The sequence below is a fragment of the Mustela nigripes genome, chromosome 9, assembly GCF_022355385.1.
Source record: "Mustela nigripes isolate SB6536 chromosome 9, MUSNIG.SB6536, whole genome shotgun sequence".
Taxonomy (NCBI): domain Eukaryota; kingdom Metazoa; phylum Chordata; class Mammalia; order Carnivora; family Mustelidae; genus Mustela; species Mustela nigripes.
In genome coordinates, this window is record NC_081565.1 from 80,261,632 (window position 1) to 80,287,263 (window position 25,632).

Consider the following 25,632-nt stretch of genomic DNA (forward strand, 5'->3'; position numbering starts at 1 on the left):
AAAGAGTAGAGAATTATAGTCTCTCAGGCAGTTTATAGCCAAAGGCAGTAAAATGTAAATTTTAATATTCTCCTCCTACTACCCCTTCCTAAAGGACAGAATATCTTACAACAAGATAATCTCAGATACAGCAAGACCTTGGGTAAAAGAGGCAGAAGCATCAATTAAAGAATACAGTTTAAAGAGGCCAGAGACACAAAGATCTCATTCAAGTCACTATGATTGGTTGGCACAGAAAAGCAAATACCTTCAAATTTTGAGTATAATAATCACGTTCTTAAATGATGCCAAAAAATGAAATACCAGAGACATCCCCTTCTGGCTACGTGGAGTAATTTGTAGCAGACCTACACTCCTGCTGAGAAGAATTGGAAAACCAATGGAAAACATCTCTATATTTTAGAAAGCACCTGTTTAGGAGCTAGCAGAGGACTTTCCAAGTAGCAAAGGTTCAAGAGGGCCAAGATCCTAGGAAAAGGAGAAGGTCAGTAAAGTGAATTCAACATTCTCCGTTTCCCCATGGGGCATCTGCCCCTTCAGTTTAGAAGCTTAGCAGAGAGCAGCTAACAGGAGGCAGAGAACTCAACAGCACTCACTGGGTTGGGAAGATAATAACTGGAGTTCTGGGTTGCCAAGGCAGCCAGGGCTTTAGAGCCAAGTTTCTTGAGAAAAGAGAGGCACAGAAAAGTGAGCCCATCACCTGGCAATCTTCCCTTGAGTCATGGGCCAAATGCTTAAGCTACAGAGGGCAAGGGCCAGGAAGTCAAACATAAAACAGTTTTCAGTAATCTCACCAGCTAGAGAGATAAAAATTAAAGTCTAGGACAACACATTAAAGAGGAGGGTTCCCGAAAGAACCCTAGTGTATGCTCTCAGAGCATATTCCCCAGGCGTAGTGGAGAACAAGACATTGATCCAGCAAAGCAACACCCTCTCAAGTTAGCCCAGTTCTGACTGGACCGAGGTGACCTGTTCTACTCAAGAATAGATGGAATCCTCTCTGGAGAGAAAAACATCACCACCAAGGATTCCATAATTTTTCATTCCCAACATCCAGTATTCAATTAAAATGCCAGATATTTCAAGAAACTGGCCAAAGTATGTGTGTGGGGGTGGAGGAGACAATAGAAACAGAACCGCAGGAGACCCAGCTATGGAGCTATTAGACTTTTTAGGAGTGCAGAATAACTCTTTGTAATAATTTAATAATAGGAGGATTTAGTATTATGACCAAGAACTAGATGATGAGATGAATTTCATCAAAGAATTTGAATCTGTTAAAGAGAAAGAATTTGGGCAGGGGAGGGATGTGGAGCTTTGAGAATGTCAGAGAAACGTCCTCTGAAAAATGTGTTTCTCTACCAAAGCAATGGGAACACTGGCAAAAGCAAAACAAAACAAAACAGAAAACAACCTGTCAATTCAACTTATTCCAAACTCTGGAAATTAACTAACGGGATCCAACAATCTAAGAGTGTTGATTCAAGAAAAATGACAACCCTTCAAAGAAAGGTGAGCTTTGTATCTGCACTAATCCCATCTCCATCTCTCCTACTCCTAGACAGACTTGAAAACCAGGAGCTTTCCAAACAAGATATCTGGAAAAAGCAGTAGCCTACAGCAATTCTGCAAGGGGCACAACTGGCTTGGAGCTACCCAAAACCCCATCCCAGAAAATATCATTATTTGACTTATTTGGCAAAGCACCAGAAAGTTCCATTCACAGGGCTTCTCTTTATTTAATTTGACTGAAGTAGACCTGACTTTGGATGTAATTTGACTAAGGTAGACCAGCCTTCTCTCCAGAGCATTTGTCAAAAGCAATCAGTTAAACAACTGTTTAACATTTCAGCCGTCTGAGGTAGTATTAACAACTGAAACTAACAAAAGACTGACCAAACATTTTTAACGAAAAAGACTAGATCATAGGATATCTTTGGCAGGATGGCGGGTGGGGAGGGGGCTAGAGACAGGGAGGGGCTTTGCAAAGCACCAAAATATTTTTGGCAACCTCCCTGGCTTCTGAGAGGTTCCCATAGGATCAAGCAGCCAGTTGGACACAGCCGTGGCCAAGTAGCAGCTCTTCCTCCCTCCTGGGTCTGCTACCTTCGCTGCACACTTCTGCTCCTTGGGACCACACGTCCAAAAATACAACCTGAATACAAACTTGTACCTTGGACTCCAGTGTCTTGGGAACCCTGGCTGACAGTGTGCTTGTAGACCAGCCCAGCAGAATCATTTACAGTTCCCCGAAGCTGCCATGATACTTAGCAGTTCCACACTCCGAACATGCCTCTCCCTGGTTCTGAAATGCTACCTCATCCTGCCAGCCATTCTTCGTGGTGAGCTCTCAGTCACCCTTCAAGACGCTCCCAAGGAGAGCTAGCTGCTTCTCTCTACGTGGATCCGTATCTCTCGAAGTTGACCCTTATTACTTTACTTATAATTTGGGGGCAATTATTCGGTGCACAAGGCATGTAGAAGTTCAGAAAATGGGGAAGAAATCAGGGTGTCTGGATTTAGGACTGCTCCCAGTTCTAAGATGTTTCATCTTATAGACTTGTAGCTTGTGACACTGGCGGCTGGAACAACTCAGTGTGTTAAAGGGGACTTTATTTGCTTCAATGTTTGAATGGGTGATGCTTGTCACCCATTGTGATCTGAGAGCCAATATATCCACCTATATATGGGTTCCAGCCACTGGACTCCAGAGAAAGAAGCAGCCACCCTTTCAGGACTGAGGAAATGCAACAGGTGTGCAGGCTCAACTGACAACAGGGGTTCGCTGACATCAGAAATAGCTCGGAGAAGAATTTACTTTCTGCTAGATGCTTTTCTATAGAAGTCTAAAAATACCATCAGTTTGAATATATCCTTTCCAACAGAAAATACCCCTCTTTGACTGAAAGGTGTTGGGGTGAGATCATGGTGCTATGTGAAGAATTGTGCCTTTCACATATGAGTTGTCACAGCTTTCCAGGTCGTCTGTGGTCTCTTAGTGTCACACAAGGCAGGGAAATTCTGGTGAGACTGGGTGTGTGAACAGAATATGGGCATTAGAAACTGGGATCCTGAGATTCTGTCCCTACTCTATGTGTTACTACTGTGTGGCCTCAGAGAAAACACTTAACTTCTCTGAGCTTTGGTTTTCTCATGTGAAAAATAGGCCATCCATTCACTTTACTTCCACTTACTTTGTGGTAAGGATGTGTTTATGGACCAAATGTTTGTGCCCCCTCCCAAATTTATATGTTGAAATCCTATCCCCCAAGGTGATGATATTAGAAGGTCAGGGCCCTTGGGAGCTGATTAGGTCATGAGGGGTGAACTCTCTTCAGTGGGATTAGTATCCTTTTAAAAGAGAGCCCAGAGAGAGCCCTTGCCCCTTTGGCCATGTGGGGACAGAGTGACAAGATGGCCATCTGTGAACCAGGAAGCAGGCTCTCACCAGACACCAAATTTGTTGGTGCCTTGATCTTGGACTTCCCAGCCTCCAGAAGTGAGAGAAGGAAATGTCTGTTGTTTAAGCCATCCGGTCTGTAGCACTTTTGTTAAACCAGCTCCTACGGACTAAGACAAGATATAAAGTTCCCAGCATAGTGCCTACGCATGGCAAATGGTCCATAAATGATCATTAGCTAACATTATTTCTCCAGTAAAGCAACTGTTAAAGTAATTTTGAGAACAAAACCAAAACACCTTCAATCTAATTCTATGTATGTAGGTACGCTCAGCAAACTTCCGTTGCCTCATCTGCATTACTGTAGATAGGCATAATAAAATCGAACCTGTAAAAGATTTTCTTTAGTTAGAAAACTGAAAGGCACTTTGAGAACCTTTTAAAAATTTGCATCGAAACAGGTGAAATAAAGACTGAAGAAGAAGGCAGACCCTAGCAGCAATGTGCTGGAAAAAGAAAATCAGAATTCTCCTGATTGTGCACCAGAGAATTTCATTTAGCTTAAAAAGCATTTGCTGGGAGTGAATATTGGGCACACTAAGATGTTTTTGCATTGTGGGCACCTGGGTGGCTCCGTAGGTTAAAGCCTCTGCCTTCAGCTTGGGTCATGATCCCAGGGTCCTGGGATGGAGCCCGGCATCGGCTCTCTGCTCAGCAGGGAGCCTGCTTCCTCCTCTCTCTCTGCCTGCTTCTCTGCCTACTTGTGATCTCCGTCTGTCAAAAAAATAAATAAAATCTTTACAAAAAAAAAAGATGTTTTTGCATTGTAATCTTTGCAGAACATCCAGCCAGCTGAAATGTCCTTCAACGTTTACAGAGACAAAGCAAACACTATCATATCATTTTTCTTTGAACAAAGCCACACCAAGTTAACTAATGCATGCCCTATAAACTGGGCAAAAGGCAAATAAAGGAGAAAACTTATGAGTCATTGAGTGTCCACTGAATGTGCTTCTCCTAGGTTGTCACATTTTGTGCAGAGGGGGTGGGGGTAGAATGCGGTATACACATTAAACAGACTCAGGTTATCTCAGCAGAAGGATGTCAGTGGCAGGACAAAGGCCATTTTGTGTCTCCTCCTTCAGTGCTCAGCACTCTGAGCTAACCCTGGGGAGGGATTCTGTTATGTGTTGAATGGTGCCCTTGTAAAATTCACACACTGAAGCCCTAACTCCAGTACTTCAGATTGTGGCTGTGGATGTGTCTGCAGATTGGGCTTTTCAAGAGGTAATGAAGTTGAAATGGGGTTGTTTGGGTGCGTCCTAATCCAACGACAAGAGCTCAGGACATGGACACAAGGGCCAATGGGCAACCATGTGAGGACACAGCCGGAAGGAGAGCATCTGCAAGCCCATCGGTGAAGCCTCAGCATGAAACCAGCCCTCTCAACACCTTGAGCTTGGACTTTGAGCCTCCGTAAACATGAGAAAATAAATTTCTGGTGTTTAATCAAGCTGCCCAGGTGTGTTCGGGGTAGTTTAGTAAGGCAGCATTAGCAAGGCCATGCTGAGTCCATATACGTGCCCCTCGGGTTATCTGTAATCCCGTGGGGCAGATAAAAGTGACATACCCATGGAAGGATGGAAGGATTAGGTAAGTACCACTGGGCTGGCATGAGAGCGACGGGGGGGCAGTCACGGCCACGGCCACCAGTGAAGAGAGAGCCAAGGGAGGAGGAGTCATGGAGACGAGGAAGGGGGCGGGGACATCCTTGCTGAGTCCCTACTACCCACAAACACTGTGGGAGCGACTTCCATACTGGGTCATCAGAGTTACTGGCCACTCTCCTCTGGTGGTTCTTCCTCTTCTGACTTCTGAACTTTGGAGTCTCCAAGGCTTATGCCTTGGTCCACCTTTGGGTCTACCAGGGCTCCCCTGGAGATCTCACCCCGTCATATGGTTTTAAATCCCATCCATATGCCAAAAACTTCCAGCTCAGCCCTCTTGCCTGGCCCCCCGACTGCCCACTCGACATCTCCCCTTGAATATCCATCAAGAACCTCAAATCTGACATATTTACGACTGAGCTCCTGATCTTCCCAACGAACCTCTCCATCCCGTCTCCTCTACTGAGTTGTCAACAACTCACATTCCAGTTGTTCAGATCAACAATCACTGAACTCATCCTTGACTCCTCTCCTGCTCTTCACTCACATTTCACCTATCAAGAGATTCTGCCGGCTCCGCTTTCAAAACATTCCAGAATTTCACCCCTTCTGACCCCCTGGACCGATCCACTGTCATTGGTACATCCACCCTCACTGTACATTCATCATCATCACCGTCGGTCCCCTGGATGCCTCGCCAGATCCTCACAGGGCTCTCCAACCTCACTCTTGCCCTGTTTCCACTTCTAGTCTTTTCTCAGCAGAGCAGCCACAGCGATCCCCTCAAAACCAGGCCAGGTCACTTTCTCACTATGCTCAACATTCTCCAGCATTTTCCCATTTCAGGGAAAGTAAAACCTGAGGTCTTTCTAACTAACGAGAAGGCCAAGTCCTGGCCGACGATTGTTTCTCTGACCTCATTGCTATTGGGGGGCCACACTGGGCCTGCTTCCACTTAAGGGGCTTCCCACTGGAACACTCCCCCCAGATACACACTAGCATAGCTACCCCAGCTCTTTCCAGGTTACCTTCTCAAAGAGCTCAGCTGTGACTCTCCTATTTAGATAAGCTAACTCCACTCATCTCCTCCTCCCAATTTCCAAGCTCCCCTGCCCTTTCCTTTTTTTTTCTATAGCTATTTTTACTTTTTAACATACTATACAATTTATAGTTAAGTGTAGTCTTTGTTGTCTGTCCCCACCTACTAGACTAGAATAGAATGGTGACATTTTTACTCCCTCTAGGGGCTAACCAGTTACCTTTTCGTATGTTGACAGGGGACAGGCTGGAAGGAGTGGGGTGGGGGCAAAGGGGAGCCCGACCAGAAATTTCTAACTTTTTGATTTTAATTAGTAATCCTTCCTACTGTGGTTTCTGTTGTCAGTTTTTAATTTTTTTTAATTGTGCTTTTTAAAAAAAAAAACTTTTACTTTTTACTTCTTGTGTATATGTAGGGAATTTACAGGGAAATATGTACTTTATGGAATAAATTTTAAGAGCTAAGATTTATTTTAAATAAAGTAACAGACCTTTAATCTTATACAGCTAAATTACTGATTATATATTTGCTGAGTTGACTTAAAGTTTCAGAAAATTGTACCAGGAGTTTTATTTTTGGACTGCAAAGCCTTCTTAAGAAAGTCTTTTTAACACACACACACACACACACACCCCACACCACACCACACCACACCACACCACACCACACCACACCACACCACACCACACCACACAAGAATAGAAGCTCCGTGACAGCAAATGACTGCTTTGTCTGTTTTGTTCATCCGTGTTTCCCAAGCACTTAAACTGGATTTGGCACATAGTAGACCTCAATGAATACTTGCTGAGTGAAGGAACAAGCGAATAACTGAGCATTAACTGAGCATTTATTCTATACCAGGTCACATCCTAAGTATGTTTTGGATACTGTCTCAAATATGAATGATGCGCACGCAAGTATCCCCACAATCGGTGAGGTAGGTACTCATTGTTCCACATATAGCTAAGGAAATGAGATTTAGAGAAATTCAAAGGTGAAACTAAGATTTGGACCCTAGCAGCAATCTCGTCCCAAACCTCTCAACCAGCCTACAACGCAGTAGGGAGGCGTGGAGCTATAATTATTCTCATTTTCGAGATGACACAAATGAAACGGAGAGATTTGACATAACTTTCTCACGGTTTCATAGCCAGTGAGTGGGGTATGAGTCCAAAGTTCAATGGTCTGTTGTACCTCCTGGAGTGTGGTGACCCTCCTTGCTCTTTCCAAAGACCCCTTCCCTCCACTGCTTACTGTTTTTGCTTTGCCTTCTCGTCCATGTCCAAGACATTCCACGGCCTGTTGCCCTGAACATTCCCCTGTGGCAATACCACAGCATAGCTCCCTCTGAGAGTATCTCTTCTCAGATCTGCTACCGCTAGCCTTCTTGGGGTCTCTGGGAAAAGGAAGAAAAACTATCAACCCTCCTCCCACCCAAGATAAAAGCACAAAGATACCACATCATGACTACAGTGGGCTCCAGTGGGCTCCAGTTCAAGCTGATTCGATCTTGACCTTTCTCTACTCCTCTTGTAATAAAAAGATACCTTCCCACTATCCTGTTTTCCAGGGGTCTCGTTAAATAAATGGCTAGTTATTTTTTTTTAAGATTTTATTTATTTATTTATTTATTTGTTTATTTGTTTATTTATTTGTCAGAAAGAGAGAGAGAGTGCACAAGCAGGCAGAGTGGCAGGCAGAGGCGGAGAGAGAAGCAGGCTCCCCGCCGAGCAAGGAGCTGGATGCGGGACTCGATCCCAGGACCCTGGGATCATGACCTGAGCCGAAGGCAGGGGCTTAACCAACTAAGCCACCCAGGCACCCCATGGCTAGCTATTCATGTCAGGGAGGACTTATATTCATTTATTCATTCTAAAGGCATTTTTTAGCATCTGTGGTATATGAGGTAGAAGATTAAGCCCTATGGGGATTCAAAAACAAGGTTGAGGGGCGCCTGGGTGGCTCAGTGGGTTAAACCTCTGCCTTCAGCTCAGGTCATGATCTCAGGGTCCTGGGATTGAGCCCCGCATCGGGCTCTCTGCTTGGCAGGGAGCCTGCTTCCTCCTCTCTCTCTCTTTCTCTCTCTGCTTGCCTCTCTGCCTACTTGTGATCTCTCTGTCAAATAAATAAATAAAATCTTTAAAACAAAAACAAAAAAACAAGCTTGGCAGTACCTTGCCCTTAAGACATTGTTGGTCAGAGCCACTGAGACTCAGCTTTGTGTTTTTATTTGAGTTATCTCTTTCCACTCGATTTAATGTTGAAAAACCTGCAACTGCTACAGTGGTCTTGCTACCATGAGATGAAAGCCTACCTAAGACTGGAGACAACCAAGAAAACCAGACAGAAGGTTGGACAAGGAGAGGAACTGGCTCCTGATCGCACAGTTTCGTCTTCTGCATCAAGTTGTTCTTAAAGCTAGCCCTAAGTGGATTTTGCCTGTGACAAAGGGCAATAAACTATTCCCAACCAAAATGGTAGTAACACACAGGTCTTTGGATTATCTTTTTAAGCCCCTGGTCTTCCAGAGACAGCCTCACAGACTCTTAGAGCCCCCTTAGAATCTTCTACTCCATGCTGGACATGCCTATCTGTTCTACTGGAACAATGCTGAATCTCTGCAACATCCTGTCTTATGGAAGCAACACTGTCCCAGCATCAGCCAGCTAAAGCAGTAAGACAGAATGGAAGGTCAGGGGTAGGACCAGCCTGCACAACCTCTTCTTAGTCAGGCAAGAGTGCATTAGCACACGAGGCCAAATGGACAGTCACTAGGAAGGTGGCTGGAACCAAGAGCTCTTGAAGGGACCGGAGCCAAAACCGCCAGGTGGAACCCCAGTGGAGAATCTATGTGGGTTGTACCTTGTAGAGCAAGCGCTAGGGAAAGAACAGGTGGTTGGAGGAGATTAGCCAGGAAGTACACTGCCAGAAATTGCAAGACGCAGTGTTTCCCCAAAGAGCCAGTATTCAGGTATCTGTTACGACAGAGGATATTCAACAGCCAAGGCAGAATCTGAAACAGCACCAACTATTTTAAAAGTTATTTTCTTTCACTCTCTCTCTCACTTATCCTATTAAAGATCACGAAGTGAGGGGCAGAGGAGGAAGTAAAACAAAGAAAACGAAAGAACTTTCTTCCCTTTTATCATCCCCAAACTATGAGTCGGGCCCAAGCTGAGGGAAAGAGACGTGATTCAATCAAATGTGAAATGGAAGATTTGGATTTGGTAACATACATAAATACGTAACTGCTCTTATACCTCAAGAGGACTGCAAAGCTTTGGGGTCTGCCAAGGCACGGGGAAGGGAAGATGCTTTAGGATCCATGTGAAGAAAGCATCCGAAGAAAGAATAAAGCTGTTCCTGAGTGCACGCCACCCCAAGTTTAGCAAAGTCCCAACAGGTCACACGGTAGGTTGCTGTCTGGAGTTACTCCACAGGCTTATCTTGAGGTAGGCCACAGGAAACAGCAGTAGCTAACTCACCTTTGCATGTATGTATGTACGTATTTTTAAAGATTTATGTATTTATTTGAGAGAGAGACCGCACGTGAGTGGGAGTGGGGAGGCACAGAGGGAGAGACAGAGAGAAGCAGACTCCCTGCTGAGCGTGGAGCCCAACATGGGATCCAAGATCAGGACCTGAAGTGAAATCCAGAATCCAGTGCTCAGCTGACTAAGCCACCCGGATGCCCTCACCGCTGTGATTACCATCATAACGGCCTCTCTGTCAGGAGCCTCGAGGACAGATCTCGTCAGGCTTACTGTCAGGGCAAGTTCTGCATCCCCGGACCAAGCAGCGTGCCTGCATCCCGTGGATATGCCAAGCAAAATGAAGAGTGTCGGAGAGAGAGGTCTGTTCTGCCTGGAGTATCTGATCCCTGACATTGTTTACAGCGGCTGCACGTGGTGATAGGAAACCAATGTTTAGTCTGTTACATTGTACTCTATGTATTTTCTACAGAAAATGCACCCTCTTACTTCCTACACCCATTGGGCGGTGTGCTTTACCTCTTTATCCTGAGGATACGGAGAATCAGGTTTTTCATCTTTGTTGCAGCTGCTAGGAAATGTAGAGTCACGCCCGCCTGCTAACGTTTTCTCCCTTGTCCGCCAGCACATTTTTCCATACAAGGCCTCAAGTCCTGGCTCCAGCTTCGATCACGACATTTTTTTTCCCTTCGCACTGTCCCTCTGTCTTTTATTTTTAAACCCACTTCTGGTTATATTATTTCTGTGTGCCTCTCTTTGTAAGCCCATTTGAATCGTCTTTGCTCAGGATGCGCAAGCAGTGTATGCACAGAAAGAACGGTCGTCCGTGCACACATTTCATGATCTCCCAGGTGTGCAGAATCGCTGAGTCGCTCCTCCTAGACACAGGACACACCTCGGCACCCCTCAACATGCAGGAAATGACCTCTAGAATGCTAGGTCGGGCTTCCTTGGCGAACAGCACCACGTGGCGTAACTCACCTACCCCAGTAGTGTGATCTCCCTTGGGCCCCGTGTAGGAGGTGGGCGTCTCTCCCCTCCGCCTGTGCCAGCTGCTCCGGTTTCTTCTCTCTTGAGTAAATGCACATTCATCTTGCTCGAAAGTACACTCTCCAGGGGGAGGGAGAAGCCTCTCTGCGGGGAGACAGCAGGTGTCATTACTGAGGCTCCTTCAGTGAATACGCGGCCCGTGGCTCCCCGGGAAGCCCATTCTGCATGGGGGCGTGTCACCCGGCCACAGGCCAGGGCCTCCGGAGAGGCAACCCCCCCCACACCGGCCGCCCACCTACTCCAGGCTCTTGCCTCCAGCCAGGGCCAGGACTGGACCATGGGTCCTGCCTGGAGGCGGGGCGCGCCATCAGACATCTAGATTCAGAAGAGTTGGAAACTTCCTCTGACTGGCCAATTTATTTGTCTGAACGAGCTTACAAGGCTCTGAGAGTTGGAGCGAAATTGTCTTCATGGAAATATGGAAAATAAGAAAATTGCCTAATGGAGGAGGTTTCTTCAGAAATTCAGGGTGAGTGAAGGGAATCCTTAAAACAACCCTAGAGCTGCGTCGCGGGAGGCGGGGAAGGTGCGAAAGCTAGACGTGCTTCTGGAGACACAGTTTGACGTGTGTGGAGGATGCATGTCATGACTGGCTTTTTCTGGGCTTCCGTATTCTTTTTTTTTTTTTTTTTTTAGGATTTTATTTATTTATTTGACACAAACAGAGAGAGAGAGGGTATAAGTAGGGAGAGCGGCAAAGAGAGAGGGGGAAGCAGCTCCCCACCGAGCAGGGAACCTGATGCGGGGCTCGATCCCAGGATCCTGGGATCATGACCTGAGCTGAAGGCAGAGGCTCAACCCACTGAGCCACCCAGGCGCCCACCTGTGCTTCCATACTCTGGTCTACCTCACAGGACTGTATTCAATGAGATCATGTACGTCAAGTATTTAGAACATGAAGTTCTCAATAAATATTACCTAAACAAATACTAGGTCTTAGTGTTTTGCCAGTTGGAGCCTTATTTTCCATTTCCAAAAACAAATATTTATGTCTTCAGATGCCATCTTCAATAAATTTGATGATGATGATTTTAAAAAAGATTTTATTTATTTATTTGACAGAGAGAGAGAGAGATCACAAGTAGGCGGAGAGGCAGGCAGAGAGGGAGGGGGAAGCAGATGCGGGGCTCCATCCCAGGACCCTGAGATCATGACGTGAGTCGAAGGCAGAGGCTTTAACCCACTGAGCCACCCAGGTGCCCCTATTCTTTTTTTTTTTAATTTTTAAAATTTATTTTCAGTGTAACAGTATTCATAGTTTTTTCACCACACCCAGTGCTCCATGCAATCCATGCCCTCTCCAATACCCACCACCTGGTTCCCCCAAACTGCCACCCCCTCGCCCCTTCAAAACCCTCAGATTGTTTTTCAGAGTCCATAGTCTCTCATGGTTCACCTCCCCTTCCAATTTCCCTCAACTCCCTTCTCCTCTCCAATTCTTAATATTAGCAAGGTGACACCTCCCACTTACTGGAAACTTCTTTGCCTAAATTTGGTTGTACCTTCACACCCAGATTCTTAGCAAATTTCTCTAACACATAGCCTGTTTTTTTTTTTATTACATCTCTTTCATAATAATGATTTTACTTCATTTCATTTCACATACGGTACAAGCCAATGGAGCCTCGTTCCCTCTTCTATGCCTCAAGTGTAGATTCTTGTTTTCTCTTGTGTTGTCCTTGCAGTGCATCACAAATCAAAGACTAAAACAAACTATCTTTTCAATAAATAAACAAGGAGATTCTCTTCTAGTGCCACATGGATTCCACAGTTTGCCTGTTTGCTAAAGAAAGAGATACCCTGTGGTTTAAGATGCAGTGGTAATTAGTAGAGACAGGGACCAATGATCCAGATTGAGGTATGCACCATTTTCTCATAAGAAATAATGTCCAGGGCGCCTGGGTGGCTCAGTGGGTTAACCCTCTGCCTTTGGCTCAGGTCATGATCTCAGGGTCCTGGGATCGAGCCCCGCATCGGGCTCTCTGCTCAGTGGGGAACCTGCTTCCTCCTCTCTGCCTGCCTCTTTGACTACTTGTGATCTCTCTCTCTCTGTCAAATAAATAAATAAAATCTTAAAAAAAAAAAAAAGAAAAAGAATGTCCAACACATAGCCACCATCTTGGTTTTGTCACTATCATCAATGCTTGGTCCACTTTCCACTGTCCTTTAATTCACTTGGAAAATATTTATTTTATTATCATTTAAATATTACATGTTTACAGGCTCCACACTGGGCATGGAGCTTGCCTAAGATTCTCTCTCTCCCTCGGCCCCTCCCTGACTCCCTAAAAAAGAAAGAAAAAAAAGAAAAATGACGTGTTTAGTGTAATGTCTGTATAATAATGATTTCATCACTATTACTGGAAAATCTGCCTTCATGTAAGACACATTAAAAATAACAACAGTGACTTCAATAGAAGGTGTGTTTTTTTAACATACTGCTTTGTGCCGGGTCCTAGGCTGGGGAATTCGTAGGTGTTGTCCCCACTAGTCAGGCACGTATTACCATCACTACCTCTCTTGCAGATGACGATACAAGTCATAAGCACACTGTCACACTGTGCGTAAAAAAGTCATCATTTCTAAATTCCAAAACTTACTACACGGATCTGGAGGGGGGCACTTCTGGCCAGAAAAACAAAACTAAGAGGCCAGCCCAGATTCAATGTGTTGGGTGTCATCTTAGAGAAGCAGGGTATGCTGGCATAGGTTCGGGAAACAAAGAGAGCTTAAATCCCAAACCGTCTTACCTGGAGATGAACAGCCTCCCAATTCTACTGTAATGTCGTCCAAGGCGACCAGGCCACAGTCCCAAAAACTTTTGCATAGGCTCATGAAAACCACCTGTAAATCAGAAAAATAAAACCATGAATTTGGTTTCCTGCGCATTAGAAATTCTTACACCCTGGGATTTACTCAGCCCAAAGCATGCCTAAGCAAATTACAGAGGCCTCTCTTCCTCGTCCACATGAACTACAGGTCACATGGCAGGAGTGACAGCTAAGCCTTTACACAGGACCCTGAAATCACTGCCATTCTTTTTTTAAGCAGACTTAAGCTCATAATGATAGGCTGTGTATATTAATGCCAGAATCAGCTCACATTCTTTCGAGAGTTGAAAGAGGAAAACAAGAGGTTGACCAGATGGCAGAGGAAAACCTCTCAAGTTTTAAATGTTTTCCCCAGATAATCCACAAAGTGCATAGAGAGTTGACAGTATTCCAGGCATTTTTACAAACATTTCCAGTACAAACAGTATTGATTTTTTGGAAATGACTTTCTGGCGCTGTGCTTCGTTCATATTGTTAACAAAGTCCCTGTCATTTGCCATCTGGAGACTTATGTTCCATTTCCAAAGAGAAGATAGATGTCCCTAGACCGTATCACGAATAAAAGCCCTAAATGCCGTTCTTTTATCAGGCCAAACATTTTTACTCTTCGATGTGAAACAAAACCAGATCCATACCATCAATTATTTAATTCATTGCACCGGAGAACGGGGGATGAGGGGGAGGGAAGTTTTGCATTTCTTTGCATCAGACCTATTTTAAAGTCTCCTTTTCATAGACAGGATGAGCAAAGAGTACTTTTCCAAACATTTGTATTAGATTTTCACTGTACTTTGTGTGTGTGTGTGTGTGTGTTTTAATATTATTTATTTATTTGAGAGAGACAGAGAGAGCACAAGCAAAGGGAGGAGCAAAGAAGCAGACTCCCCGCTGCGTAGGGAGGCCAAGGCTGGACTCCATCTCAGGACCCTGGGACCATGACTTGAGTCCAAGGCAGACACTTAACCCACTGAGCCACCCAGGCGCCCCTGCTTTGTGGTTTATAAAACTGCTTTGCATGTGTAGCCTGATGTGTAATGAATATGAAGTCATTTAGTCCATGTGCCATCCCTCAAATACAAATCTTAATCCAAACAAAAACAAAGAGATAGAACAGAAACTAAGACTCAAGTTGGGAATAATGAGAGCATTTGATTGTTTTGGATTCTAATATTATGTTGTGTCTTCAACTTATCTGTGTTATCAGCAGGAACTCTTTGCTCTCTGAGGATCAGAACCATTAGCATACAAAATTTATTTCAAAATTTTAAAATGATGTGACAGTTTACCACCATGCAAAGTATAAAATGTCTTTAGCTTATATCTTCAGAATAATTACTAAGAATAAGATGTGTAAAAGTTCACTTGGACTGTATTCAGATTGCTTTAAATTATGAAAAGTCTAGTTTAGAGATGTACCAATATAGAACTATGTATATACTTACAAGGGACAAGATAGAAGAGGGTGTTTTGTTTTATCTCTGTTAATTTTCTCATCTTTATAGATTCTAGAGATCATCTGCAGGGTTTCCTACTTGCAGGATTTTTTGCAGGATTTTTGCCTGGGAACTTGTTCCCCATTTGTAAACCCAAATGTCTATGTCATCAGCCCTAAATGCAGTTATATTTTATCAGCAATGTTTATTGTTATGAGGGAAAGAATAGTAATCTGTCTCCTAATTTAGTGAATAAATGGTGCTGCAGAGAGAATAAGTCCTGGCTTTCTTGCCTTTCGGCAATTTTCAAGTCTATTTTTCACCTGAATGGTGAAAAACTAGTTTTTCCAAAATGAATCTGGGATGCCATATAAACCATTACCTACGTAAGACTCAATCATTTGGCAAGCAGACAGATTCTAAAAAGGAGAAACAGCAATGCGCTCTCATATGTTTACTTTAGCATTATTTTATGATGATCGTAAAACCAAACAAGCAAGCAAATAAGCCAGCAAGCCAACAAATGAAACAACCCCAAAACACAAAAATACAGGAAATGAATAAACTATGGTATAGCAAGCTAAGAAATGGGCAAACATTAACCCTGACAGCTTGTGAATATTATTAAGTAGTATGAAAGTCTATCTCTCTCATAATGTTAAGTGGAGAAAAAAATGGTTATAATAGATAAAGTTAAAATTAAACAAACTACGACAAATCACACTGAACTCATCTAAAAGTACCTAGAAAAGAAAAAACCTTGAAAATTTACCAAATATAGAACAATTACGTTAGGCTCATGAAATTATGAGTATTAAACAGAATTCCTCCTTATTTTCCGACCATCCTTTAATTTTGTTATATGGATAATGGAGAAAAAAAGAAAAGAAAAAGAATCAGGACCTCTATAATTAAGATGTGGAATGAGCTAGTGTTTCCTAGATTGGCATCGTTTATTAGCAGCCACGAGGACATCTAGCTATTTAGATTAAAATTAAGTAAAAATCAACAATTCATGTCTTCAGGCACACTGGCCACATTTCAAGTGCTCAGTAGTCACACACAGCTAGTGGTCAAGCAAACGAGACCCAGCAGATACATAACGTTTCGTCATTGCAGAAATTCCAACGGATAGATCTTCCCGGCTCATTTCAAGGATTCCGAACAATCTGTGAACGGCCACAGTGGGTTAGGTGAAACGCTAAAGCTGCTTTGGACAAGAGCGGCCGACTAGGTCTCTCCTAGCTTAGAACTCTTTCCGCACTTAGAATTCTCGCCAGACCACACGCTGTTCCATCTTGTGAGAAACCCATGGGCAGTCAGCTATGAGCTGACATTCAAACTATGGCCTCAAACCCCAGATCGGTTTGGCGCCTGCCTACTAGCGTTCCAACACACAAAAGAAACATGACAAGATCAGCTTGTTTGGTGGAACACACAAGATTTTCCACTGTGCTATTAATAATGCTGATAATATCAGTTCCTATTCTGGGGCCACCTTCTTACATTTTGAGGGCTCCTTGAAGTGGAAAGGTTATTCCAGGGTAGTTGGGACGGGGCCAGCTAATGACCAAGACTGGTCGAGAGAGGGAAAAAGAAAAGCCAGACCTCATGGTCTGCTCTTCAGAACTCGGTCCCTAGGTCCAATTAAGAATGTAACAAGAAGGGAACTGGTCATAGTCTAAATTCTTGAGGGATTAACCTCTTGCTTGTTTGTAAATCTTTTTAAAAAGAGTGTTTATTTCATTTTAGGCAGTGTTTCCAAGCCAGTGGAATACCTCTAGGGGTTGGAAAAAATTCCTAGGCCACTGAATATATACTTAACTTCCTACAATGCACCACAGAGTCCTCCGCAACTGACAGTTACCAATAACAATACTGAAACACCGAAGTGTCCATAGTGCCGAGATTGGACAGAGATGAGCACACACAATGTCTCTTTTAAGTAGGACCAACAGTTAAATCATATTGTTGATCCTGACTTGACTGTATTTAAAATTACTTGTTTGCACATCTGTTTGTATAGCTCTCCCATTAGTGTTTCCAAAGTGAGTCTAGATAGGGTTCCTCAGCAATGAATGCTCTCTAATGACATAAAAACTGTAAAGTGTCACCAGCACCTAAGGACTGAGACCTTTAATACGCTGAAACAGTGTGATTTATAAAAATCTCATTTGCCCCTAAGTTCTTGGAGATTTGCACTAAGTCAGGAGCACCCGTCTAAGGGAGGTACTATTGCACTGTGTCCCTCATCGTCTCCCTCTCAAACAGACCAATATATACTCTCTGAGGCATTGCAGGACGTCAGGCAGCAACCCTGGTCTCTACCCACTGGATAACATCACCCCCAAGTTGAGATGATCAAAAATACATCGAGACATGGCCAAATGCCCCTTGGTGGGGAGGCAAAATTACCTCTGGCTGAGAACCACTGGGGTGTGGTAGAACACTGCGGTGTGGATGACAAAACCTTCCTTTTTGTCCCGTGTCAGAATAGGACAGTTGTTGCGGGTTTAAGAGCAGACTAGATGGAGTTCGTTTTCTCTGCCTCTATATGTCACCAGGTGGTGGTTCTAACACCCTCCAGCCCTGGAAACAGAAGGCAAAGGAGCCAAGAGACAAGAAAGATGGACAAAGACTCGAGCTAAGCAATCATCCCCGAGATTATCAAAGCTCGACTGTTCTGACTTCCCGCTTTCCTGCAAATTGTCAAAGGGGATAGAATTTTTTCTCTGTTTACATTTTTCTCCTTTTCCGAAAAGGATGATCGACTCCCTCAAAACAACATAATAATGGGCAGCAGATTGTAAAAAACAACTGAGCACGTTTTCCGCATCGCATGTACTTTTAATTGGCTTCTACAGTTATTTGGGGGGTTTAGGAGGGGCAGTAGGGTGGGGAGAGGGACCGTTGGGAATTCAGCCACAAGGCTGTCTGTGTTCATCAGAGGGCGAGCCTATCCCCAGGCTTTTAAAAGTCCACGCAAGTTCTTGGTGAAAGCACCCAAGAAGGGAAAAGTAGATAAATAAGCATGCCAGAAACGTATTTTCCCAAACCAGATCAGGTTAAATTTTGAAAGGGACTGGGGTTACTGATTTCAAGTGTATGAAGTGTCATCATTTAAGGACTTCCCAACTTTGCTGAGGGGAGGAAATAAAGCTTTCTGGAGAGCTGTGGACTCTCTCACCACAAATCCTTGTTGAGCAGTTAAAAAGGATTATTTGTATTAAACAGCTAAACCCTGGCTGAATTAACTGGGTTTTCACAGTCTTGTAAAGGAGTCTTCGTGGCCTGCTCAGGAGACACAGTCGGCCAGATTGCTGGCTTAACCCACCACTTACTTCACTCATTGAACAGCCCCGGCTGGGCCTATAATAAGTATGTGAATGATAGTTTCCAGAAACAGCCTTCTATCTTCACACAGCAGCATTTCAGCCCTATGCCAACAATACCATGAATGACCCGTGTTCACAAAACAAGCCTAGCTAGGTTCGGGTTACCAGCGGTGGACCTCGACGACTTACCAGAGTGTCTGATTCTGAGTTAAATTTAACGTTTCTTTCGCTGAGGTTGAACTGCTTTGCGATCATGTGGGTACATAAATTTGGGTATGTGACTTCAGAGTTGTGGAATAATTATTCATAAAACTACTATAAACCCGTCACGGAAGTCCCAGAGCCCTTCATTACAGGGCTACGCGCACAAGGGCAGGATATTCTGTTTACCGCCGTCGGATTCATCTCCCTGCTTGACAACGAGCTGTAACAGAATTCTAAACATAACAGAACCGTAAAGCGAAACAAAACAAAAGCTCCAACATGAAGACACTTGGCGAAAGGGTTGGAATCTTCACAAACCCCCAAAGACAGGCTGGGAGGAGTTTCCTCTTAGAGAAACGAGTGCGGGACTCGCATTTTTAGAATCCCAGCCGTGTTTTGGGAAATAGTTGCTGAATGGTGGCAGCATGCCTTCTGCAGACACTATATTTGGTCTTCAGATCCCACAAGAGGCCGGATGACCATGTGTTTTTAAATAAGTCTTTAGCTGACCAATACTTTTTTTTTCTTCTTCTTCTTAAAAGACCCATCTGTTTTGTTTTTCCTTTTTCAAAAGACCCATCTGATTTAACTCAACTCTTGGCTGTGACAAGCAACAAAGACTGAGCGGCTTCCAGCTTCTCCCTCCCTGAGCCCGTCCGCTCCTGGGAACCATCCATTCTGGGCTGGAGGGTAGGCTCCAGGAGGCCTGCGGATAAACAGCAGGACTTTTTCATTGCTATTTCCGTGGTAAATACTCAGATTTCTCGACAAACTGGTTTCAGAAATCTGCACTATTTTGGGATCTTTTGGTCCCTGGAAAGAGCATAGAAACTCCGGGAGAGACCTCAGAATCAGTTACTTTGTAGCATTTGGGAAGGCCCAGAGACCCTGTGGTATTGACTCAAGGGCACACCAGGGCCAGCCGCAGAGCCGGGCAAGAGACATCACGCTCCAAAGCCTTGATGGAGCACATTTCCTTATACAGACCCACCTCTTTTCTCCCTTGGGCTGTGGGTATTTAAAATGGGATTCTGAATCATTCTGTTTTATACCGGAAACCAATATAATGTTATCTGTCAATTATACCTCAATTAAAAAAAAAATCCTGAAAGGTATGATTTTGAAACTCCTCAGTTCATAGCAGTGGACCCAACATGTCTTTGACCTCCTTTGACAACCAGCTTCCTGACATTTTTGCCCTCTGTCTGTTTATAAGGAGTTTTTGGTAACCTGGCACAAGAACCTGAATCCTACACGAATCGTGGCTACATTTAAAAGCTGGCCCAGCCAGGATCCTCTCCTGCCCGCCTTCCCTTACCTCAGTGACGCTCTTCTTTGCCTTAGCTGGTGACCCTGCATCCACGTAGGCCCACAGGAAAGAATGTTCTCAACTCCCATAGCCACACCTCCCACCTTAATTTTCATCTGCACCTGTTCTCACTCCCTTTCCCTTTGTTTTGGGAGCAAGGTCTGTCTGACTCCTAAGTTCCTGAGTCTTCCCACTGCAGGACACAATGCCTAATCGACACAATTAATACGGAGGATCCAAATGGAAAATGTGAGAAGGCTCTGGAAAAACGAACATTAGACAAAGATAAGGTTGTGATACTAAAAATGATTTTTAGGGGCGCCTGGGTGGCTCAGTGGGTTAAAGTCTCTGCCTTCAGCTCAGGTCATGATCCCAGGGTCCTGGGATCGAGCCTCACATCTGGCTCTCTGCTCTGTGGGGAGCGTGCTTCCTCTTCTCTCTCTGCCTGCCTCTCTGCCTACTTGTGATCTCTGTCTGTCCAATAAATAAATAAAATCTTAAAAAAAAAAAACAACAAAAACAAAGATCCCGGGGTCATGGGATAGAGTCTTGCATCCGGGTCTCTGCTCGGCAGGGAGCCTGCTACTCCCTCTCCCTCTGCCCCTCCCCCTACTTGTGGCCTCTCTCCCTCTCTCACATAAATAAATAAAATCTTAAAAAGATAAAAAATGATTTTTAGTGCTTTAGAGTCTAATTCACACGCTAACGAAGAGGACGCTGTTGTGTGTATTTATTCCGTCAGTCGATGCCCGTTTATCTCTGGCCCACCTCCCTCAGGAAGCTCCCTGGCTGAACCCCTCCCTAACCCATGCAATATAAGGTAATGACCAATTTAACTGTCCCGTTCAAGGACAGACGTCACACTATGGAGCTCTTGACGTAGCTCACTGGGATGGAGATAGAATGCCGGTTCTACCAGAACACAGGCACAGTGCAGTCACCGAACAGCAAACACGGAAGAAGCTAGGTCTTTGTCCTGACCTTCATCTGGGCTCGGAAAGTTCTGGGGTCAAGAGAGGACAGCAGGTACCCAAGCAGGAATACTGCCTTCATGCTACTCATGTCTGAGACAGAGAGACAGTTTTTTGGCCTGATTTTCATTGATTCCCAAGGCAAAGTATGGATCCTCGACTGGACGAAGGCTTGTGGCTTAAAGCTTGTGTAACACTCTGCCCTTGCAGCCTGCCACGAGCTGTTTGACCGAACCCCACTGATGGATAATTGGGCAGTTTCTAATTTCTCAGCATTATACAACCTGCTGGGATGAATATTGGTGTCGAAATACTTGTGCATAACCACTATTAGTTCCTTAGGATGCATCCCGGGAAGTAGAATTTTGCACCAAAGGGTATTCCTGTGGGGTGCTGGGGGTGGCTCCGTCAGTTAAGTGTCTGACTCTTGATTTCAGCTCAGGTCATGATTTCAGAATCATGGGATTAAGCCCGGTGTCGGGCTCCGGGCTAGGCATAGAGTCGGCTTAAGATTTTTCTCTCTCCTTTTCCCTGTATCCCTCCCCGCATGTCCCCCCACAACAAGTATTCATGTTTGGAGGCTTTATTTTTGAGACATGTACATTGAATTGTCATCTAGATATATCAATTTATCTTCACACTAGAGCTTATGAAAATCCTTGTTTCCTGACATCGGTACCTCTCCGGGGTAAGGAGGTAAGTAACTAACTAAATATGTGTGAGTGTGTGTGTGTGTGTGTATTTTTTCTTTTAAAGATTTTATTTACTTATTTGAGAGAAACAACATGAGAGAGAGAACATGAATGGGGGAGGGCAGGAGAGGGAGAAGCAGACTCCCTGCAGAGCAGAGAGCCTGATGCGGGGCTCGATCCCAGGACCCCAGGGTCATGGCCTGAGCTGAAGGCAGAGACTTAATTGACTCAGCCACCCAGGTGCCCCTGTATTTTAAGTATTCATAGATAATACTCTATAATATGAGACATGAGATATTACTCATATATATGCATATTTGGGGCCTACATTGAAAGATTTTTTTAATTGATAAACTGAACAATACAAAGAGTACACATTATGAATATAATTATTAATAGAAGCAGCATACTCCAGAGTATTATAGTTTTAAAATATTTTTATCTATTTGATAGTCAAATGTGCTATTTTATATTTTTTTAAATTTCATTACAAATGAGGTTGGATATGTATGCGTTTATTTTCCGGTAGCTCCTCCCTTCCTTCCTTCCGTTCTCTCTCTCTCTCTCTCTCTTTCCTTCCTTCCTTCTTTCTTTCAACATTTTATTTTCAAGTAATCCCTGCCCCCAACATGGGGCTCGAACTCACAACCCCGAGATCAAGAGTTGCATGCTCTACCAATTAAGTATTTACTGAAATAGCAATCGTTCTTTTTTTCTGACTTGCCTGTACATATCCATTGCCCACTTTCCTACTGCTTAGCTTACCTTCTACTTACTGATTTATTAGAGTAAATTCATATATCAAATACCCTAAGAGTTTGTCATATGTGTTGTAAACTTTATTTCCTGGCCTGGCATTTGCCTTTCAGATACATTTTTTAGGCCATCCATATCTGCGGAATGAAACTAAGAGAGAACTAAACATCCTGGTTTAAAGACAAAGATGAACTAGGCGGGCCACAAATGGTCGTGTGTCCTTGAGCATTGTATAAGTACACAGGTCACCTGACATTAAACAGAAGATAGGAGTCAGGGCCCGTGAGCAGTGTGGTGGGGTACGCCATGGGCATGTAGACTGGGGACTGTCTGGAGAGACTTCTCCTAGAGGTGGGTACTAAGAGATACAGCAGAAAACTGCCAGAGACTGTCACACAAGAGAGTGAGGAGAAGCCAGGGTCATCTATGCAAACGAAAGAAGGTACTCTTCCCTGGGTGAGAGTAGAGAGTTTTTATTAATGTACGCATTGTCAATTGAAGCAACTGAACTGAGTTCACAACTCCAGAGGCCAGCAAATACTTAGTTGGTCTAAGAGCTCAGAAAACCAGAGGACCCCCAGAGAATCTCAACGTGAACATCAAAAAATAATGTTGCCTCATAAGAACTTGGGAAGTGTTTCCCTAAAAATGTAGACATTTCAGGACTTGGAAATACTCCCAAGAATAGGAATCTGAAAGTGTGGAGGGAGGTAGTGTTTTCAGGTTTATGAATAATTCTTGGGAGTCAATGCTTGCTTCATTAAGCTTATTAATAAAACCATGGCAGAAGAATGCCTGTGCTGTCTTTTCAGATTTCTCCACAGTGCCAGGAGGACTAATGTAGTAATCTAGCAATACTCCAGGAGATTAATTCCTTGGGAAAGTTCTAGAAGAATGCACTGACACAAATGCTACATTGTGTAAGCTGTGTCAGCAACCAGCAGTTGTGCAAACCAGTCTTTCCATTCATTCCCCTGGAAGCTGACATGAAATGCCTTCAACAAATACCTCAAAGGAGAGGAAGGGAAAACATGATGCCTCAACCCTGTGTTGCTCATATTTAAAGTACCTGAGGATTCCTGGATTGGCAGCTGACACTGAGTTTGGCCTGAACAACTCAAGAGAGGCTCCTTTTCCATACTTAGCCCCTCTCTTTGATTCCACCTTAAAACTCGTCCCACTTGACTGTGTAATTTTCCACACTCTATGTTCGGAAACCCCCTAATCTGTTCTATAATGTGTTGATTATCTTGTCAGTAGTTAATGACCCTGCTATTTCTACTTTGCACTCAGCGGCCCTGCTTTAATTACGCCGTGACATTAATATCCTGGGGTAGCCGTTTCTCAGAGTTCCCGGACATCATGAAACTGACAGGAAATCTATCTCCTCTCACGCATGGTGTCTACACATTGGTTTTCTGGCTCCTTAATGTCCTTAATCTGGCTCCTTTACGGCAGGGTGTCTTGTTATCCAAGGGCCACCTATGTATAAATCTCTCCAGAAACCTACTAGACTTGCTCTTCTAGTTGAATGAACGTCTAAGTGTTGCCTTTAAAACTTGCAGAAGCCTAGATATTCAACACCTACTCCCATTTTCATCATTAAAGGGCAAAATTAAAAGGAAGATTGTATTTATTGATTTATTTTTATTTTTTTATTTGACACACAGAAAGAGAGAGAGATCACAAGTAGGCAGAGAGGCAGGCAGAGAGAGCAGAAGGGAAGCAGGCTCCCAGCCGAGCAGAGAGCCTGATGCGGAGCTCGATCCCAGAACGCTGAGATCATGACCTGAGCTGAAGGCAGAGGTTTCACCTATTGAGCACTCAGGCGCCCCTAAAAGGAAGATTTTAAAATCACGAATCCAAGTCACAGACTTAAATTTCATTAATTTTTTTTTTTAACTAAAAGGAGAAGATTATCACAAGAGGAAACAAGGCGCTACAGAGAGCCCTTCATGAGGGCTGAGCTACACAGTGTGAAGACAGCTGCTGACTTTAAGATGCCCAAAAAGAAAATACATGGTAGAAGAGACATGGGGGGGCACCCTAAAACATGTCCTTATTACACAGAGAGGTGACGTGACGTTCTGAATTACATCGTTAATGCCGAAGCCAAGACTTGAAGCCAAGTCTTCCTGCTCTACAAAGCCTCACTCTAACAAGCTACGACTTACTAAAGATTCAAAGAGGAAGGGGCACTTGAGATGACCCGGAGAGAACGGGAGGGTAGGCTCTTCTCAGGCATGATTCCTGCAGCGCCCCGCATGGGAAACAGTAGTTGTTGATAAACACTTTGTGGGGGGACAGCAGCAGTGAGAAGGTGAGGATTTCGGGGGTGAGAACCCTCAGCAGCATCTGACAGAAGATGTGCTTTCCGAAAAGTCTGAACACAAAACATGGGACTGGGTGGCAATTTAAATGGATAAAAATGTAAAAGGAAAGGTTGGTTGTTCGTGTGTGTGGCCGGCATACACTGGCAGCGTATAGAGGGCTCGTGGGTATTGAAAATTTGAGAGTGAGGAACAATTCAGGAAATAAGGCCCCAGAGGTGGCAGGATAGTGAGATCCTAGGGGTAGATGGACAAGGGTGACAGCTCCTCTGTCACGTGCCCCGGTGACCGAGAGAGGGAGGTGAGGGTTCAGAGAGAAACAGAGCTGAAGGGGTTTGTGCTGAAAGCCTTCATCCCTATGGAACATGAACCTGTGAGCTCACATCCTAAGACGGAGGCGGGGAGAAACAAGCGGGAAACCAGCAGGTGAAGAAGAGCCTGAACGTCTGGGGGTGGGAACGTCACTGACCACAGAGGCAGGACGGAGGCTGGAGAAGCTGCACTGGCAGACACGAAAGGCTTCCAGAACATCCAGAGGCCTCGTAAAACCTCCTACCGGTCACTGGGAATAGCGAAATGATTCCGTGTGAGGAGGGGAAGTTGTCTCCCAGAGAAGAGTTGCAGCTTTTGGACTTAATAAATATCATCAGAAAAAGCCCTCAACCAGACTCTGCAGCTACGTGTCTAGGTGTGTCCTTACATCTGCCCCGGCGGGAGAGTCCTGCCTCTAAGTGTTCATTCACATTCATATGCCCCGTGGGACGAGTGGCTCAGGTGCTGGGCTACACGCAATGGTGGTTCACATGATCCGAGGGCGGAAAGAGTTCATCTTGCTTCTTCCCTGGACCTCTCTGCTCGTCCTTGCTATCAACCTGTATTCATTACCAGCTGGCTTCCCCTTTCCAACCCTGTGTTCAATACCCACCCCGTTACCGAATGGTGTTCACACTGTGGGAATGTGAGACAAGGCTCCCTGTTCTCCAGACCCTTGCGGTTGGATTAATAGACAGGCAAATAGACAATTTCAGTGTAACGCATTAAATGCTATGATAGCAGCACGATGTTAAGAGGGGCCACATAAGACAAGGGTTTTACGTTAAATACTCTAAAGGAACTACCACCTT

The 25,632-nt window shown here is 44.4% G+C and overlaps 1 protein-coding gene across 2 annotated transcripts in view; it reads right to left on the minus strand.

Moving 5' to 3' along the window:
* Positions 1–25,632, minus strand: part of MAMDC2 (MAM domain containing 2) — a 141,504-nt gene that overhangs the window by 15,634 nt on the left and 100,238 nt on the right. The window contains exons 10-11 of one of the 2 annotated variants that reach the window (XM_059411887.1): positions 13,398–13,491; positions 10,579–10,731 (exon numbers count right to left, since the gene is read on the minus strand). In XM_059411887.1, coding sequence (XP_059267870.1) covers positions 10,579–10,731; positions 13,398–13,491 — 247 coding nt within the window. The remainder of the gene's footprint in view (positions 1–10,578; positions 10,732–13,397; positions 13,492–25,632) is intronic. The other variant, XM_059411888.1, reaches the window with a different exon arrangement.